Genomic DNA, 12,403 nt, shown 5'->3' with positions numbered 1-12,403 from the left:
CAGGGCTTGCCCAGGAGGGCTGGCATTGCCCCGAAATGACCCTCAGGCTCTGTGCTGTTAGCCCGTAGCTGGGACAGCGACGTGTTATCTGGCATGTATCTCAAACAAATTGCTGCATTAGGCAGCATACTGTCTCCATGCCAGGTATCTGTTTAAAGGACATCACCACCCTTTTTTTTTTAAATAATGAGTTTAGGCAGGACAGCATAACTGAAATTCCACAGCGGTTACAGGGGGAGGTTTGTTCTGCTAGATCCTGCTTTTAAAGCAAGACGTGACCAAATTACAAGATCAAGCAGAGGACACACGAATTGACACAGAAGCCCCAAGTGAGAGATGGAAACATATAAGAGCCTTATGCTATGCATTCTGCTTTGCATGTAAAATACTAAGCTGGAAGATTAGTAATAAAAATATATATTTTTTTTTTATCACTCTTCCTGCCCTGTAACTGAAAGATGACATACATCCTAAAAGATACTTTTACCATTATAAATATTTAAACAACATATATGCACAAGTACATTCATTGCAGATGAACTGCGATTGATTTTCGGGTCCAATGTTAATTGTGCTCAGGTTTAAAAGTACTCTGATTATTAATCTGCCGTCATATTGATTTTTAACTGCAGGGCAGTTTTGATAATTAATTCATGCACACTGTAACTGATCACTTGTCAGCGGCTTAAAGTAACAATGTTTATTTATCAAATGGGTTTTTAAATAAATGATTAACGGAGGGAGTTGGGGCTCATTTATCTAAAAAGTGAACCGTTGATTGGAATGCAGTCAGATAGCACCAGAATTATTATTTATTGTCTGGAGGTAATTACTCCTGCTTTAGTCTTTTGAGCAGACTTGGATCCCTTTGTGTGGGGGTGGGGGGGGGGAGGCTTTTGAGGAGAACAGACAGAACCAGTGAACCAGGACAATGTGAAATGACAGTGAAGGGTCCCCATGGTCAACCATGTCAATGTGAATTAAGACCGAGCACAGATTTGAAAGATGTTCCATTTTCACTCCGAACTGCAGATTATCATGAGTAAGAATTCTGCTTGTTAAATCTATGTGGGGACCTACTTGTTAATCTGCGCCAAGAACATCCCCTTCAGAGCGTAGAACTCGGCTGTCATCTCCTTGGTGAAATACTTGAGATTTGTGGATTCGATGACCTCCAGGCCCTGCGAGGAGGAGAAGGAAAGTCAGTGAAGAGCTGGGGAAGGAGGACTTGTCTATTTATCAACTCTGTCACCACCTGCCGTAATGGAGAACCTGTCAGCAGAGAGGTTCAGACCTCCCAAAGTTAAGCTTCACACAAGCAGAGAAGGGCTTGTAACAGTGCACCTTGAATTCACTTAAAGGACGAGCCCAAGTTTTTACTGAAATCCTCTGCAACATGTATGTGCTGAGGAGACAGAGAGAGGCTCTTCTGCTTGCCTAATAGCTTCCCTCTGCTGTGGTATGAGACAGGAAGGACAATGGGACTGGACCAAACACACACACCAAAAAAAATAACCAAAGAGCAAAATCAGTATTAAAATGCAATGAAACTGAGGGAGCATGTTTGTTTAAAAGGTTATCTTGTTAGGAACTCCATTTCAAAGATGAAATCGGCTCTTCCTTAAGAGTCTTGAGAGCTTGGTGAGCCCAGACTGATTCATTAAAACAGGAAGTCATTAAAGTGATATTCAGCTAAATGCAATACAATTCACTCTAATTATTAACAGCACATTATTTTTCCCATTAACTTTCTGGCCACAGGCGATCTTTAAGTCATCAAGTGTAAATTCCAAAAAAGGGAAGGCAAACAATTTAAATAAATTAATAATAATAATAATAATAATAATAATAATAATAATAATAATAATAATAATAATAATAATAAATTAAATCTGTGCATAAGACCAATTCTATTGAGGGTTTATAGTGACAAACAAAATCTAGCTCGACTGACTTATCAGTGTAACAAGAAACTTGAGAATTAGAGCCTTATATTTATGGTTTTGGTGAATATTATTTGTTATAATATATAGTGACATAACAGTAATTGTAGAATTAGTTATTTTTAATAGTTAAAGAATAAGTGCTGAGAATACATTTGGAAAACAAATTAATTGTAAACAATTATATTTTTTCAACAATTACATTAATTAATTATTTTTATTTTATTAACTTTTTTGGGCAGGTGGGAGGCACAGGAAAATTACATGAATTGGAGCAGAACATTCACTTGGCTTTTTTGGAGGGTGGAGTTTTTTACGTCACTCCAGAGCCTCTGCTTTCTGAGGGCCATCAGTCCTCAGGGCCTAACATCCCACAGAGAGCATGTGGCCGAAGGAATATCTTACTAAATATATGTCACTTATTGTTTTTCTAAGACTACTTGCGTTATTCCCGTCTTCTGAGCATAAAACTTTAAATCTACAGGTCATTGTTGTTTGTTTTGGTATTGACGATGTTTTATTATGTTCATGTACTGGTGGTAGAATTTGTTTTTAAAAATTGGGTTAGCAGTCATCAAGCTTATTATACACAGGGCAATCTTATTATACACGTGTTTCGCCATGCACAAGACTTTAAAACATTAAAGTTTATAGAAAAAATTATCGCTCATCATGTATAATGATAATAATAAAATGGACTGCAGCAATTCTTAATTTAATTTGAGGCACACAGCACTTATGAAACCCTATGTATGCATTTATTGATAAAGCAGAGTCTCATGCTAAAAATTAAACTAGTGCATAAATTATAGGCCAGAGGTAGGGAACCCTGGTCCTGGAACGCCATAATCCCTGCAGGTTTTGTAGGCATCTCTTAATCATCAATTGCTAAATACCTGGAACACATGGTAATTCTGACCAATTAAGCCAATCATTGAATCAATTAGGGCTCAGGTAAAACATAAAACAGAAGTGTCTGTGGCACTCCAGGACCAGCGTGGCCTATCCCTGTTATAGTCCACACTACTTGCTCTTTAATGACATCAAGAGACCCGTGCCCCTGTGTAACAGCTCGTACCTGCATGCACTCGTTCTTTCCCATGACTCCGGCCAGCTGCAGGTAGCACTTGACCTGCTGGCGGATCTTCTGGAAGCAGTCGACGATGGGCACCGTGGGGATGGTGTGGATGCGGCTCAGGATGTCCAGCGCCACGTTGACCAGCCCCTGCTTGCGCCCGATCTTCCCATACTGGATGATGGCGGAGGCTGAGGCGTGCACCCCAAGCATGGCGTTGTTGGAGTTCGGGTCGTGCTGCGAGCTGTTCTCATAGGCCGCCACGATGGCTTCAGGATTTAAAAAGAAGTACTTTGTTACAAAAGCTTCGCTGGTACATGAAAGTTCAGCCACAATATACGTCAACAGTACATACAGCTATAGGCAAAAGTTTTGCATCACCCTACAGAATTAAAACATTTTCCTTCGTAAGTGTAATTTGTCATTGTCAAACTTGCTGAATAATGTTACCTTAACAGAACCGCTTAAATACAGCTTTGTAGTTTTCCATATACTTCACGAAAAATAGCTGACAAAAATTTGACATTTCGAAATCCAACATGAAATACTGTACTACTATTATGGCTTCCGGTACACTTTTGCATTATCATTTTGTAGTTTCTTTGATTACATGATGTTAAATAAAAGATCGAAATTATGTTCATATAGGTTTTTTTTTTGTTTTTTTTAAATGAATGTCTCAATCCTAAAATTCTAGGTAATGCTAAACTTTTGGCCATAATTGTACTGCATCTCACTAGACAAAGGAAACCAACATATATGTATGCTATAGACTGTTAGACATGCAAACTTCAATGATTTTGAACCCATGCCTCCAGAGGTGTATCTTTAAGGTACAAGGGACACACATGTCCCCTCCCCATCCCTGGCTCTCCTCTGCGCTCCGCTCGGCAAGAATCACACTGCGATCTGCTGAAAAGAAATGGAAGAGAACCAAACTCCCTGCTGCCCTAGACCTTTACCGCACTCTCCTCTCCTCCTTCTCCTCTACTCTCTCCTCTGCTAAATGTACTTATTTCCAATCTGTAATCCAAGCCTCCACTAACAACCCACGTAAACTATTCTCTACCTTCTCCTACCTCCTAAACCCTCCCCCCTCCTCCTCCCTCCTCTATCTCCCGATGACTTTGCCTCCTTCTTCTCTTCTAAAATCTCAGATATCCGCAAACTCTTTAACACCTCTCCCTCCCCTGCTCCCCCTCCTGCTCCAACGCCTACACCCACTGCATCCCCTTCTAACTCGCCCTCCTTCTCCACCTTCTTGCCCCTCTCAGACTCTGACCTCTCCTCCCTGCTCCAGGGTCACAAACCCACCACGTGTGCCTTGGACCCCCTCCCCACTCACCTCTTTCAAGCTGCTGCTCCTGCTCTACTCCCCTTGATCTCCTCCATTTTCAACACCTCTCTACTTTCTGGTCTCTTTCCCTCTGCCTTCAAAAAAGCCTCTATCACTCCCCTCCTCAAAAAACCTACCCTCGACCCCACCTCCCTCCAGAGCTACCGTCCTGTCTCCCTCCTACCCTTCCTCTCCAAAACCCTCGAGCAGACTGTACACCGCCAGCTCTCTGCTTTCCTGTCCAACCACTCTCTGCTCGACCCTCTCCATTCTGGCTTCCGCTCTGCTCACTCCACTGAAACCGCCCTCCTGTCTGTCGCCAACTCACATAAGTCTGCCCGAGCTGCCTCTCTCTCCCTCTCTCTCCTCTGTCCTAATTCTCCTCGACCTCTCTGCTGCCTTTGACACTGTTGATCACTCTATTCTACTATCATCTCTCGCTGACCTGGGGATCTCTGGCACTGCCCTGGCCTGGTTCTCCTCCTACCTTTCCAACCGCACTTATGGTGTGGAGCAACTTCCACACCTCACCCTCTCTTAACTGGAGTCCCCCAAGGGTAAGTCTTGGGTCCTCTCCTGTTCTCTGTCTACACCCGCTCCCTGGGCCCCCTCATCACATCCTATGGTTTCTCATACCATTTCTATGCTGATGATGCTCAGATTTTCCTCTCCTTCCCCACCTCTGACTCCACCATCTCCTCCCGTATCTTTACCTGTCTGTCTGCTATTTCCTCCTGGATGCACTTGCATCACCTCAAACTCAGCCTCTCTAAATCTGACCTCCTTTTCTTTCCCTCCTCCTCCCCCTCCTCTGATCTCTCTATCTCTGTTCCACTGGAATCTACCACACTCTCTCCATCTTCCTCTGCTAAGAACCTCGGTGTCACCCTGGACCCCTGCCTCTCTTATTCCCAGTACATCTCCACTCTGGCACGGACTTGCCGATTCTTCCTGAGCAACATCCGAAGAATCCGACCCTTCCTCACCAACTACGCTATCCAGCTCCTGGTCCAGGCCTTGGTACTCCCCCGCCTAGACTACTGCAACTCCCTCCTGGCTGGCCTCCCTGCGTCCGCCACCCGTCCGCTCCAGCTCATCCAGAACTCTGCTGCCCGCCTGGTGTTCTCTCTGCCTCACTTCCCCCACGCTACTCCACTACTCCGCTCACTCCACTGGCTCCCGATCACCGCTCGCATCCAGTTCAAGACTCTTGTACTAGCCTACAGATGCCTTGACCAGACTGCACCCAGCTACCTCCAGACCCTCATCTCTCCCTACACCCCCACTCGACCTCTCCGCTCCGCCTGCAGTAGAAGACTGGCTCTACCTCCGCTACGCTCCCCTGCCTCCAGAGTCCGCTCCTTCTCCACCCTTGCTCCACAGTGGTGGAATGACCTTCCCACAGATGTCAGGACTGCCCAGTCCCTGACCACATTCCGGCACCTCCTTAAGACTCACCTCTTCAAACAGCACCTGTAGAACTCCTCTGTTTGTATCCTGAGACACTATCACCCTTCATTTAAATGCGCTTTATTTTGCTCTTATCTGCCCCCTATTTTTACTGCATTTAATCCTGTACTTCAGAATACTGTAATCTGCCAAGTGTTTAACCTTAGTATTTTGTATTTAATCATATCCTGATGTAACTATCACTATCTGCTGTATTATTGAATTGTGTTTTGTCACACTTGTACTTTGCTTGAACAAAAGTTATTGTATTTATCTTGCTCTTATTGTATTACTTGTATTGTAACACTTGAAATGTATTTGCTTACGATTGTAAGTCGCCCTGGATAAGGGCGTCTGCTAAGAAATAAATAATAATAAAATAATAAATGTCCCACAAATAAAATGATGCCAAGTTTCATATTTTTGCAATGAGGTGCATAAAACATGGTTTAAAATTTACTGAAAGGTTGGATCTGGTCACCCAACTTTTCTGTTTCCTTGTGATACTTGTCACTCTCAAATGTATTTTAAGAAGAAACCGATTGAACAACTGCTCGATTCTTTGTGTACCTTAAGGGGTTAAGATAAACGCAGGCATTCCAATTGAAAATTCTATTCCGTCAATACTGTATTCCAGAGGACTGCTGGTGCTGATTCTGATACCTTGGTAGTGGTGCTGCCTCCACATGAAGATGCTGCTCCAGTGGGACAGGTCATCTGACACAATGGGCAGCCTGTTCCTCCAGGTCTTCACCACGGTCTTCATGTCGTGGAGGCTGGTGTTCCTACCCAGGCTGGCAGGCTGCAAGCCAGCATTGATCTGGGCAGCTTCCTGGAGCTCAATAATTTGCTGGGCAGCCTGCAGAAACAATAATGCATAGGTAAGTAACTGATCATAAGAGCAAAACTTCCATCGCAAGGCCATTATCACCAGACTAAAGCAGACTAACACCACATGAGTTCATGACAAAGGTTAACAGGGATCTGATGACTGGGAAGTTCAATGGAAATGCCAAGTCTGTTGAGATGACAAATGATCAGGAGACCTTCCAACATCTTGTAGACTCCATACAAGGTGCATTTCCAAATGCTTGCAGGAGATCTTAAAGCTACTGTCTAACAATATTGCAGTACAATAGCCTTTTATACCAATAATGAGCTTAGGCTGTATTATGAAGGGCAATTTTGTTCATACAATCTGCTGTTGGCATTGGGCAAGGTTTACAGCCTACATCTCCTAACCACTCACTGAAATAAACTGACAGGGGAGGAGGAAAAAACAGAGGAGTAGTCGGCTGATAACATTGTATTCAATTCTAATCCACGCCTTAAAAAGATAAATGTCCTAAATCAATCAGGCCCACGTTTACCAAATCAAATCTCTAGAAACAAAATAAATTGGGCAATATAATATTTCTGTAGCATCAGCTCATGCAGTGTTATAACCTTCATTGTCTGCTCCCATTCATCATGTCAATTTAATTTTCTTGCAGGTATTTAATCAATCAGTATCTGATGTAGAAAAGTAATTACTGCCACTCTAAACTTATTGCTGTAATCTACAGTCACTCACGGCGCCTGTCTTTTCAATAGTTTATATTGGAAATTCTCAGAAAACCTTTTAGAAAAACACATTCTAAAAGGAAGACAGACATACAGCTTGTGCTTTTCAGCATTAAAATGGCTTTAAAAAAAAAAGAGTGGAATTTATGACTCACGAATGTGGCTTAATACAGAACACAATGTGCTACAATGCAACATATTAGTTATTACAAAGTTGACTGAATGCATGTTATATGACTGGTCCTTAAGTAAGAATCCACCAATTTAAAAATAGTGTTAACCAGTGGTTTAAAATCCATGAACCTTGCCTCTTATTGGCTTTAACATAACACTCTTTGTTTAATTTGCTAAAAAGCAGCATGGTCTGAGGAGAGGAGGGGGAAAGGTGTTAATGACAGTCCGATTGGTCTGGAAGAACATGTCTCTGCACTCAGTCAGTCTCGTGTTCAGTCTGCAGCCGCTGAAGCCTTAACAAATAAAAGAATAAAAAACTCCCTCAATAAAGTGAGGAGTCAACTGTACTGATAAAGAACTGGGAGGCTGGATACCAGAAAGGTATTTCAAACAGTAATAATGAGATTTTATTTTTTCCACTGGAGGAAAAACAAGATGTTTCATCTCTACTGACTTATTATACAAATAGAATATCGCTTATAGAGAGTGAGAGACTGCTGAAGGCTAAATGCAGAAAGGAAATGGTTTGTTTTTCTTGGACAGCACCTGCAGTGGAATTTGACAAGAGAAAAGCATAGAATACAGCTGTGTGTGAAGGCTCCATGTCAAAAGTATGCCACAGTGAATGAAAAGGTTATGCAAATACGAAGAAGCTACCTCAATGGGTCTCTAACATATGGCTTAGAAGTGGAGAGAAGAATCATTTCATTAGTCTTTACAGACATAGCAATAGTAAAGGACTTTGAGAAATGTACGGTGTATTGAGCAAGATTAAGATCAGAGTTAATCTTGTACCTACTAGTACTAGAGCAGTCTTTCAAAATGCACACATTATCCTTTCCACGGTGATAACACCCATCTGAAGATTAACAATCAATACTAAATGGGAAGGTAAAAAGAAGATGTAAGATGCACACTTGCATGCAGCATAAAGAAGCCAGATTCAATCAGGCAAGTGCAATGTCTGTGGTGAGAGGCATCTGCTCCTGGCATCAGCATGGACTGTAACCCGGCTGCACTGGTCCCATGAGGGCTGAGCCTGCAGCAGAGCCTTCTCCTCCTCCAAACTCCACAGCATAGAGGATAAATACTGTGCGACCCACACCAAGACAACATCCCTCACAGTTACATGCACATGGGTGTAAAATATGCATGGGTACACATTTTCTTTATTATAGATATTGCTGTTTTGTATATCTATTTTTTTAAATTAAATTACTAAACTGAACTGGGTAAACTTTTGACTATGACCTAAAGTGCTTGACACAAATAAGTTTCTTTTAAACTTATTTATATGTACTTATCCATAACTGTAGTTTCCCTCCTAATTATGTCTTTCCTTTTAAATTTATGTTTGCTTAGATTTTAGATTTTGTAGGTTTCCTTCAGTGTACATATTACATTGGATGTAACTTTATGCTCATCCAGTTGCAAAGATAAAAGCAATCCTACCAGTTTTTAAAACACGTTTATGCAAGAATTTGTCCATGCAGTTTTACATCACAAGGTTTCTTAAGGTAAAACAACAAGGGCAACACAGAGAAGTGAATTTTCTTGTTCGCAATATATATATACACATCAAGATAAACATAGTGTAGTCTTCTGAAAGATATGTTGTCTACATATTAATTTGAATAAAGACTGAATAAGTCCTCCCTTATTTAACACAATCTTAGTTATTCCGTTGCGGTTCCCAGAATTCTACCGATCCACAAGAATGTACTGTACATCCATTCTGAGCCTTCCTATTGTGCGTGGCAGATTATGTTCATGACTTAGCAGTCAGACTTGCAGTCCCTGATGCTAACAATTCATTTTAATAAAGCTGGCTGTTGAAAAGAACAATGCCTTTATTTAATGCCAAAAAAAACCTCGAGAGTGATCAAAGTAAAAATAATTAGCATATTGGCTAACTTACAAATCCCAATATGCAACATTAAAAGAGCATAACAGAATTTGCTTTTGTTTTTTTACTGGATTTTACTCAATTTATTACAAAATCAGGCCACTGAATTTGTATCACAATACATAATCTTTTGAAAAAAAGTCATAGCAGATGAAGAGGATTAAACAAATATGGATTTTAGCCGAGACTTTGCATCAAATACAACTAGTCTTTTTTATTTTCCCAGTCTTTTCGATCAAACCAATTTCCCTTAAAAACATCATCTTCAACCACCACTAGTGCCGCCTTATACTGAAGACAGAGCTCTTCACTCAGTCAGAGGTTCCACTGCACTGTGTAGGAGTACAGCATAAGAGAACACAGCAGTGAATTCTAATGACAGCATACAGCATTTAAAACATGCAGCCTCCCACAGCTTAGGTATCATTTTGTAAGTCGGACTGTAACAACTAGCCACTGGAGGATCAAATCAGTGTTCTGTTAATTCAGCTTCAAAAAGGCAACTAAACAACCAAGGTTTTTTAAAAAAGTTTATATTAAGTTTACTTTATTTTTCAGTTCTGCAGAGAATACGTTGATTCCCCAATGCGCGCTGCAATGGACATCAAGCACATTTTTATAGGAGGAGACATTTGATTCTATTGTCCTGCAGTTTCAGCAGTTCTGACTGGAAACGTGAAGACATGTATTAACCTGGACTACAAGTTACCTACAACACGCCAGGACGTCACAAACACATTTTAGGTTAGGATATATGAAGATACACGAAGCAGTAAGCAGATCGCTTGCTGTGTGCGTATTGTTGTGCTCTCACCTGCAGCAGGGGGGTGTGCACGTGAGACACGATGTGAGGCAGTCTCCTCCACTCCCGGATGACCAGGCTGCTCGCCATCTCCACCAGCCGCTCGATGAAGTTCAGCTGCTGCTCCTCGGGGTGGCAGATAGCCAGGTAGCCCCGGTACATGTTCACTTTCCAGGCCATCTCTTTGGGGCAGCTAAGCTCCACCTAGTTGTAAGAAAAAAATAAAAGTTTCGTTATTTATTTGGCATCACGCTGGCTTGACTAGTTATCACGTGGAACATGCGGTTTTTAAAATGACCTTTGTCCCCCATGGTCAAATTTATAAATTGTGCTACAGAAGAAATATTTGCAGAATGGATACAACATTTTACTAGCTATTTTATTTATTGTATTTATTGTATTTCCGATTTGTTTTGGAGCAAAGGATAAAGGTTATCTTCAGGTTTCGCATTTTTCTTTAAAGCAAAATATGTTGATTAAAAGAAAACAGCTGCTATAGGGAAGCATACATTCAATTGCTCAGTGCTTTTCGAACGATTCTGCCCAGCCTGTCCCACCGGCTGTGTGTGGTGTCGCATTGCTGTTCATTTACAGAACACGGCACAGAGCAGGCACACTCCCTTCATGCAGATCCACAATGAAAGAATGCCTTCAGGACCAGGCAATGATTCAAAACTCAGCACACATCACTGAGAAATAAATATTCCTTACAAAACACAGAATAGTGCCTCTTTTGTTAATCTCACACACAAAAAAATGCAGATGTCACTAAACAACCTGGGTGCATGTTAGAATCACTTGGATTAACAGTAGTTTACATGTATTTACTATATCCTTCCTTTAATTTAGCTTATTTGTTTTTTTTAAACAGGGAAACAGTTATGTATAAACACAGCTGTGACTTGCTGATTTTTTTTCTTGATTACTGACAGTACAACTAGAGATTGCTGCCAATGTGATCTTAAGGTAAGTGATTTGTAATTTTAGTCCGATGGTTAAAACACCATTTTATTCACAAACTAAAAGCCAGCGTGTAAGTAAGGGATATAATCCTTCAGCAAGGGATGCATGACCAAACATAGGGACATGGATGCTGATGCATTAAGAAAAAAATAATTTAAGTAGCTCATATATATCACTACCAGGAAAATAAAACACTGCTTTACAAGGTAACCATAATCTAAATCCTTAAAACATCAGAATAAATCACCGAATAATAAAACGGCCATACAGTTCAGGGGAATGGTTCACCATTCACCAAATCTAAAACTAGAATCTAGGCCACATGTGACATTAAAAATTGGGATAAAGGGTTAAGTTCGGAAATGATCCAAGGGCTCCCTCAGCCAGCTCTGGTGAAGGGCGGATTATGCTTTCAGCACTCCTCTTTACTGCATTAGTCAACGCCTCATTAAAGAGAATGTGATTCCAGGCAGCGCAGCCTGAAGTGGGCTGCCCGTCACTGGTTGCTGTCACTTTTACTCAGAGCACAAGTCATCACAGGCACAACCTGTCAGGTTTGATCAATTTTACCTGCTTCAAACTCAAGGCCTTAAAACTTGCTTTACAGTCGCGAACGTGTGCCTTCCAGATGCTAGGGAGCCCATCTGGAGTAACACGTCCCTTCCAAGCAAATGTTTGGACTGATCCATAAATATTAGATTTAAAAAAAATAGAAAATAAAATACAGCATACTTAAAGACAGTACTTAAGTGTCTGTTACATCTAGTTTTCTTTTTCGTTTTATAACAACAAATGAACCTGGACAGAAGCTTTAAATACTGGGTTCACAGTAAGTGCAACAAAATCCTCATCTTAAACAATTTTGTATACATTTATATTGGGAATGGGGTATATATATATATATATATATATATATATATATATATATATATATATATATATATATATATATATATATATATATATATCTGTATATAGAATGTTAGTTTTAATAGTTCCCTGTAACTTTCCTTCTAGTTTCCCAAAAATACAAAACACATTAGCAACATGTATATGCAGCCGTATTTATTAGGCAGTTATGTAAATTGCACAGCACCCGCATATTTTGAAACTATAAGCCAGCAACGTTTGAATTGGACTGCAGTAAATGCAGTGTGCCGAGTATCCCCAGTAGATTTCAAGGCAGCCAAGG

The 12,403-nt window shown here is 40.9% G+C and overlaps 1 protein-coding gene across 11 annotated transcripts in view; it reads right to left on the bottom strand.

The window, feature by feature from the left end:
• The window catches only part of trrap (transformation/transcription domain-associated protein), a 93,562-nt gene that overhangs the window by 35,764 nt on the left and 45,395 nt on the right, over positions 1 to 12,403 (bottom strand). For all 11 annotated transcript variants that reach the window (XM_058995905.1, XM_058995907.1, XM_058995910.1 and 8 more), the window contains 4 exons: positions 10,261 to 10,452; positions 6,467 to 6,662; positions 3,022 to 3,287; positions 1,081 to 1,181 (listed from right to left, as the gene is read on the bottom strand). In XM_058995905.1, coding sequence (XP_058851888.1) covers positions 1,081 to 1,181; positions 3,022 to 3,287; positions 6,467 to 6,662; positions 10,261 to 10,452 — 755 coding nt within the window. The remainder of the gene's footprint in view (positions 1 to 1,080; positions 1,182 to 3,021; positions 3,288 to 6,466; positions 6,663 to 10,260; positions 10,453 to 12,403) is intronic.

Source organism: Acipenser ruthenus, chromosome 22 (assembly GCF_902713425.1).
Source record: "Acipenser ruthenus chromosome 22, fAciRut3.2 maternal haplotype, whole genome shotgun sequence".
Classification (NCBI taxonomy): domain Eukaryota; kingdom Metazoa; phylum Chordata; class Actinopteri; order Acipenseriformes; family Acipenseridae; genus Acipenser; species Acipenser ruthenus.
The sequence above is the reverse complement of the archived record's forward strand: the minus strand, read 5'-3'. Positions and strand labels throughout refer to the sequence as shown.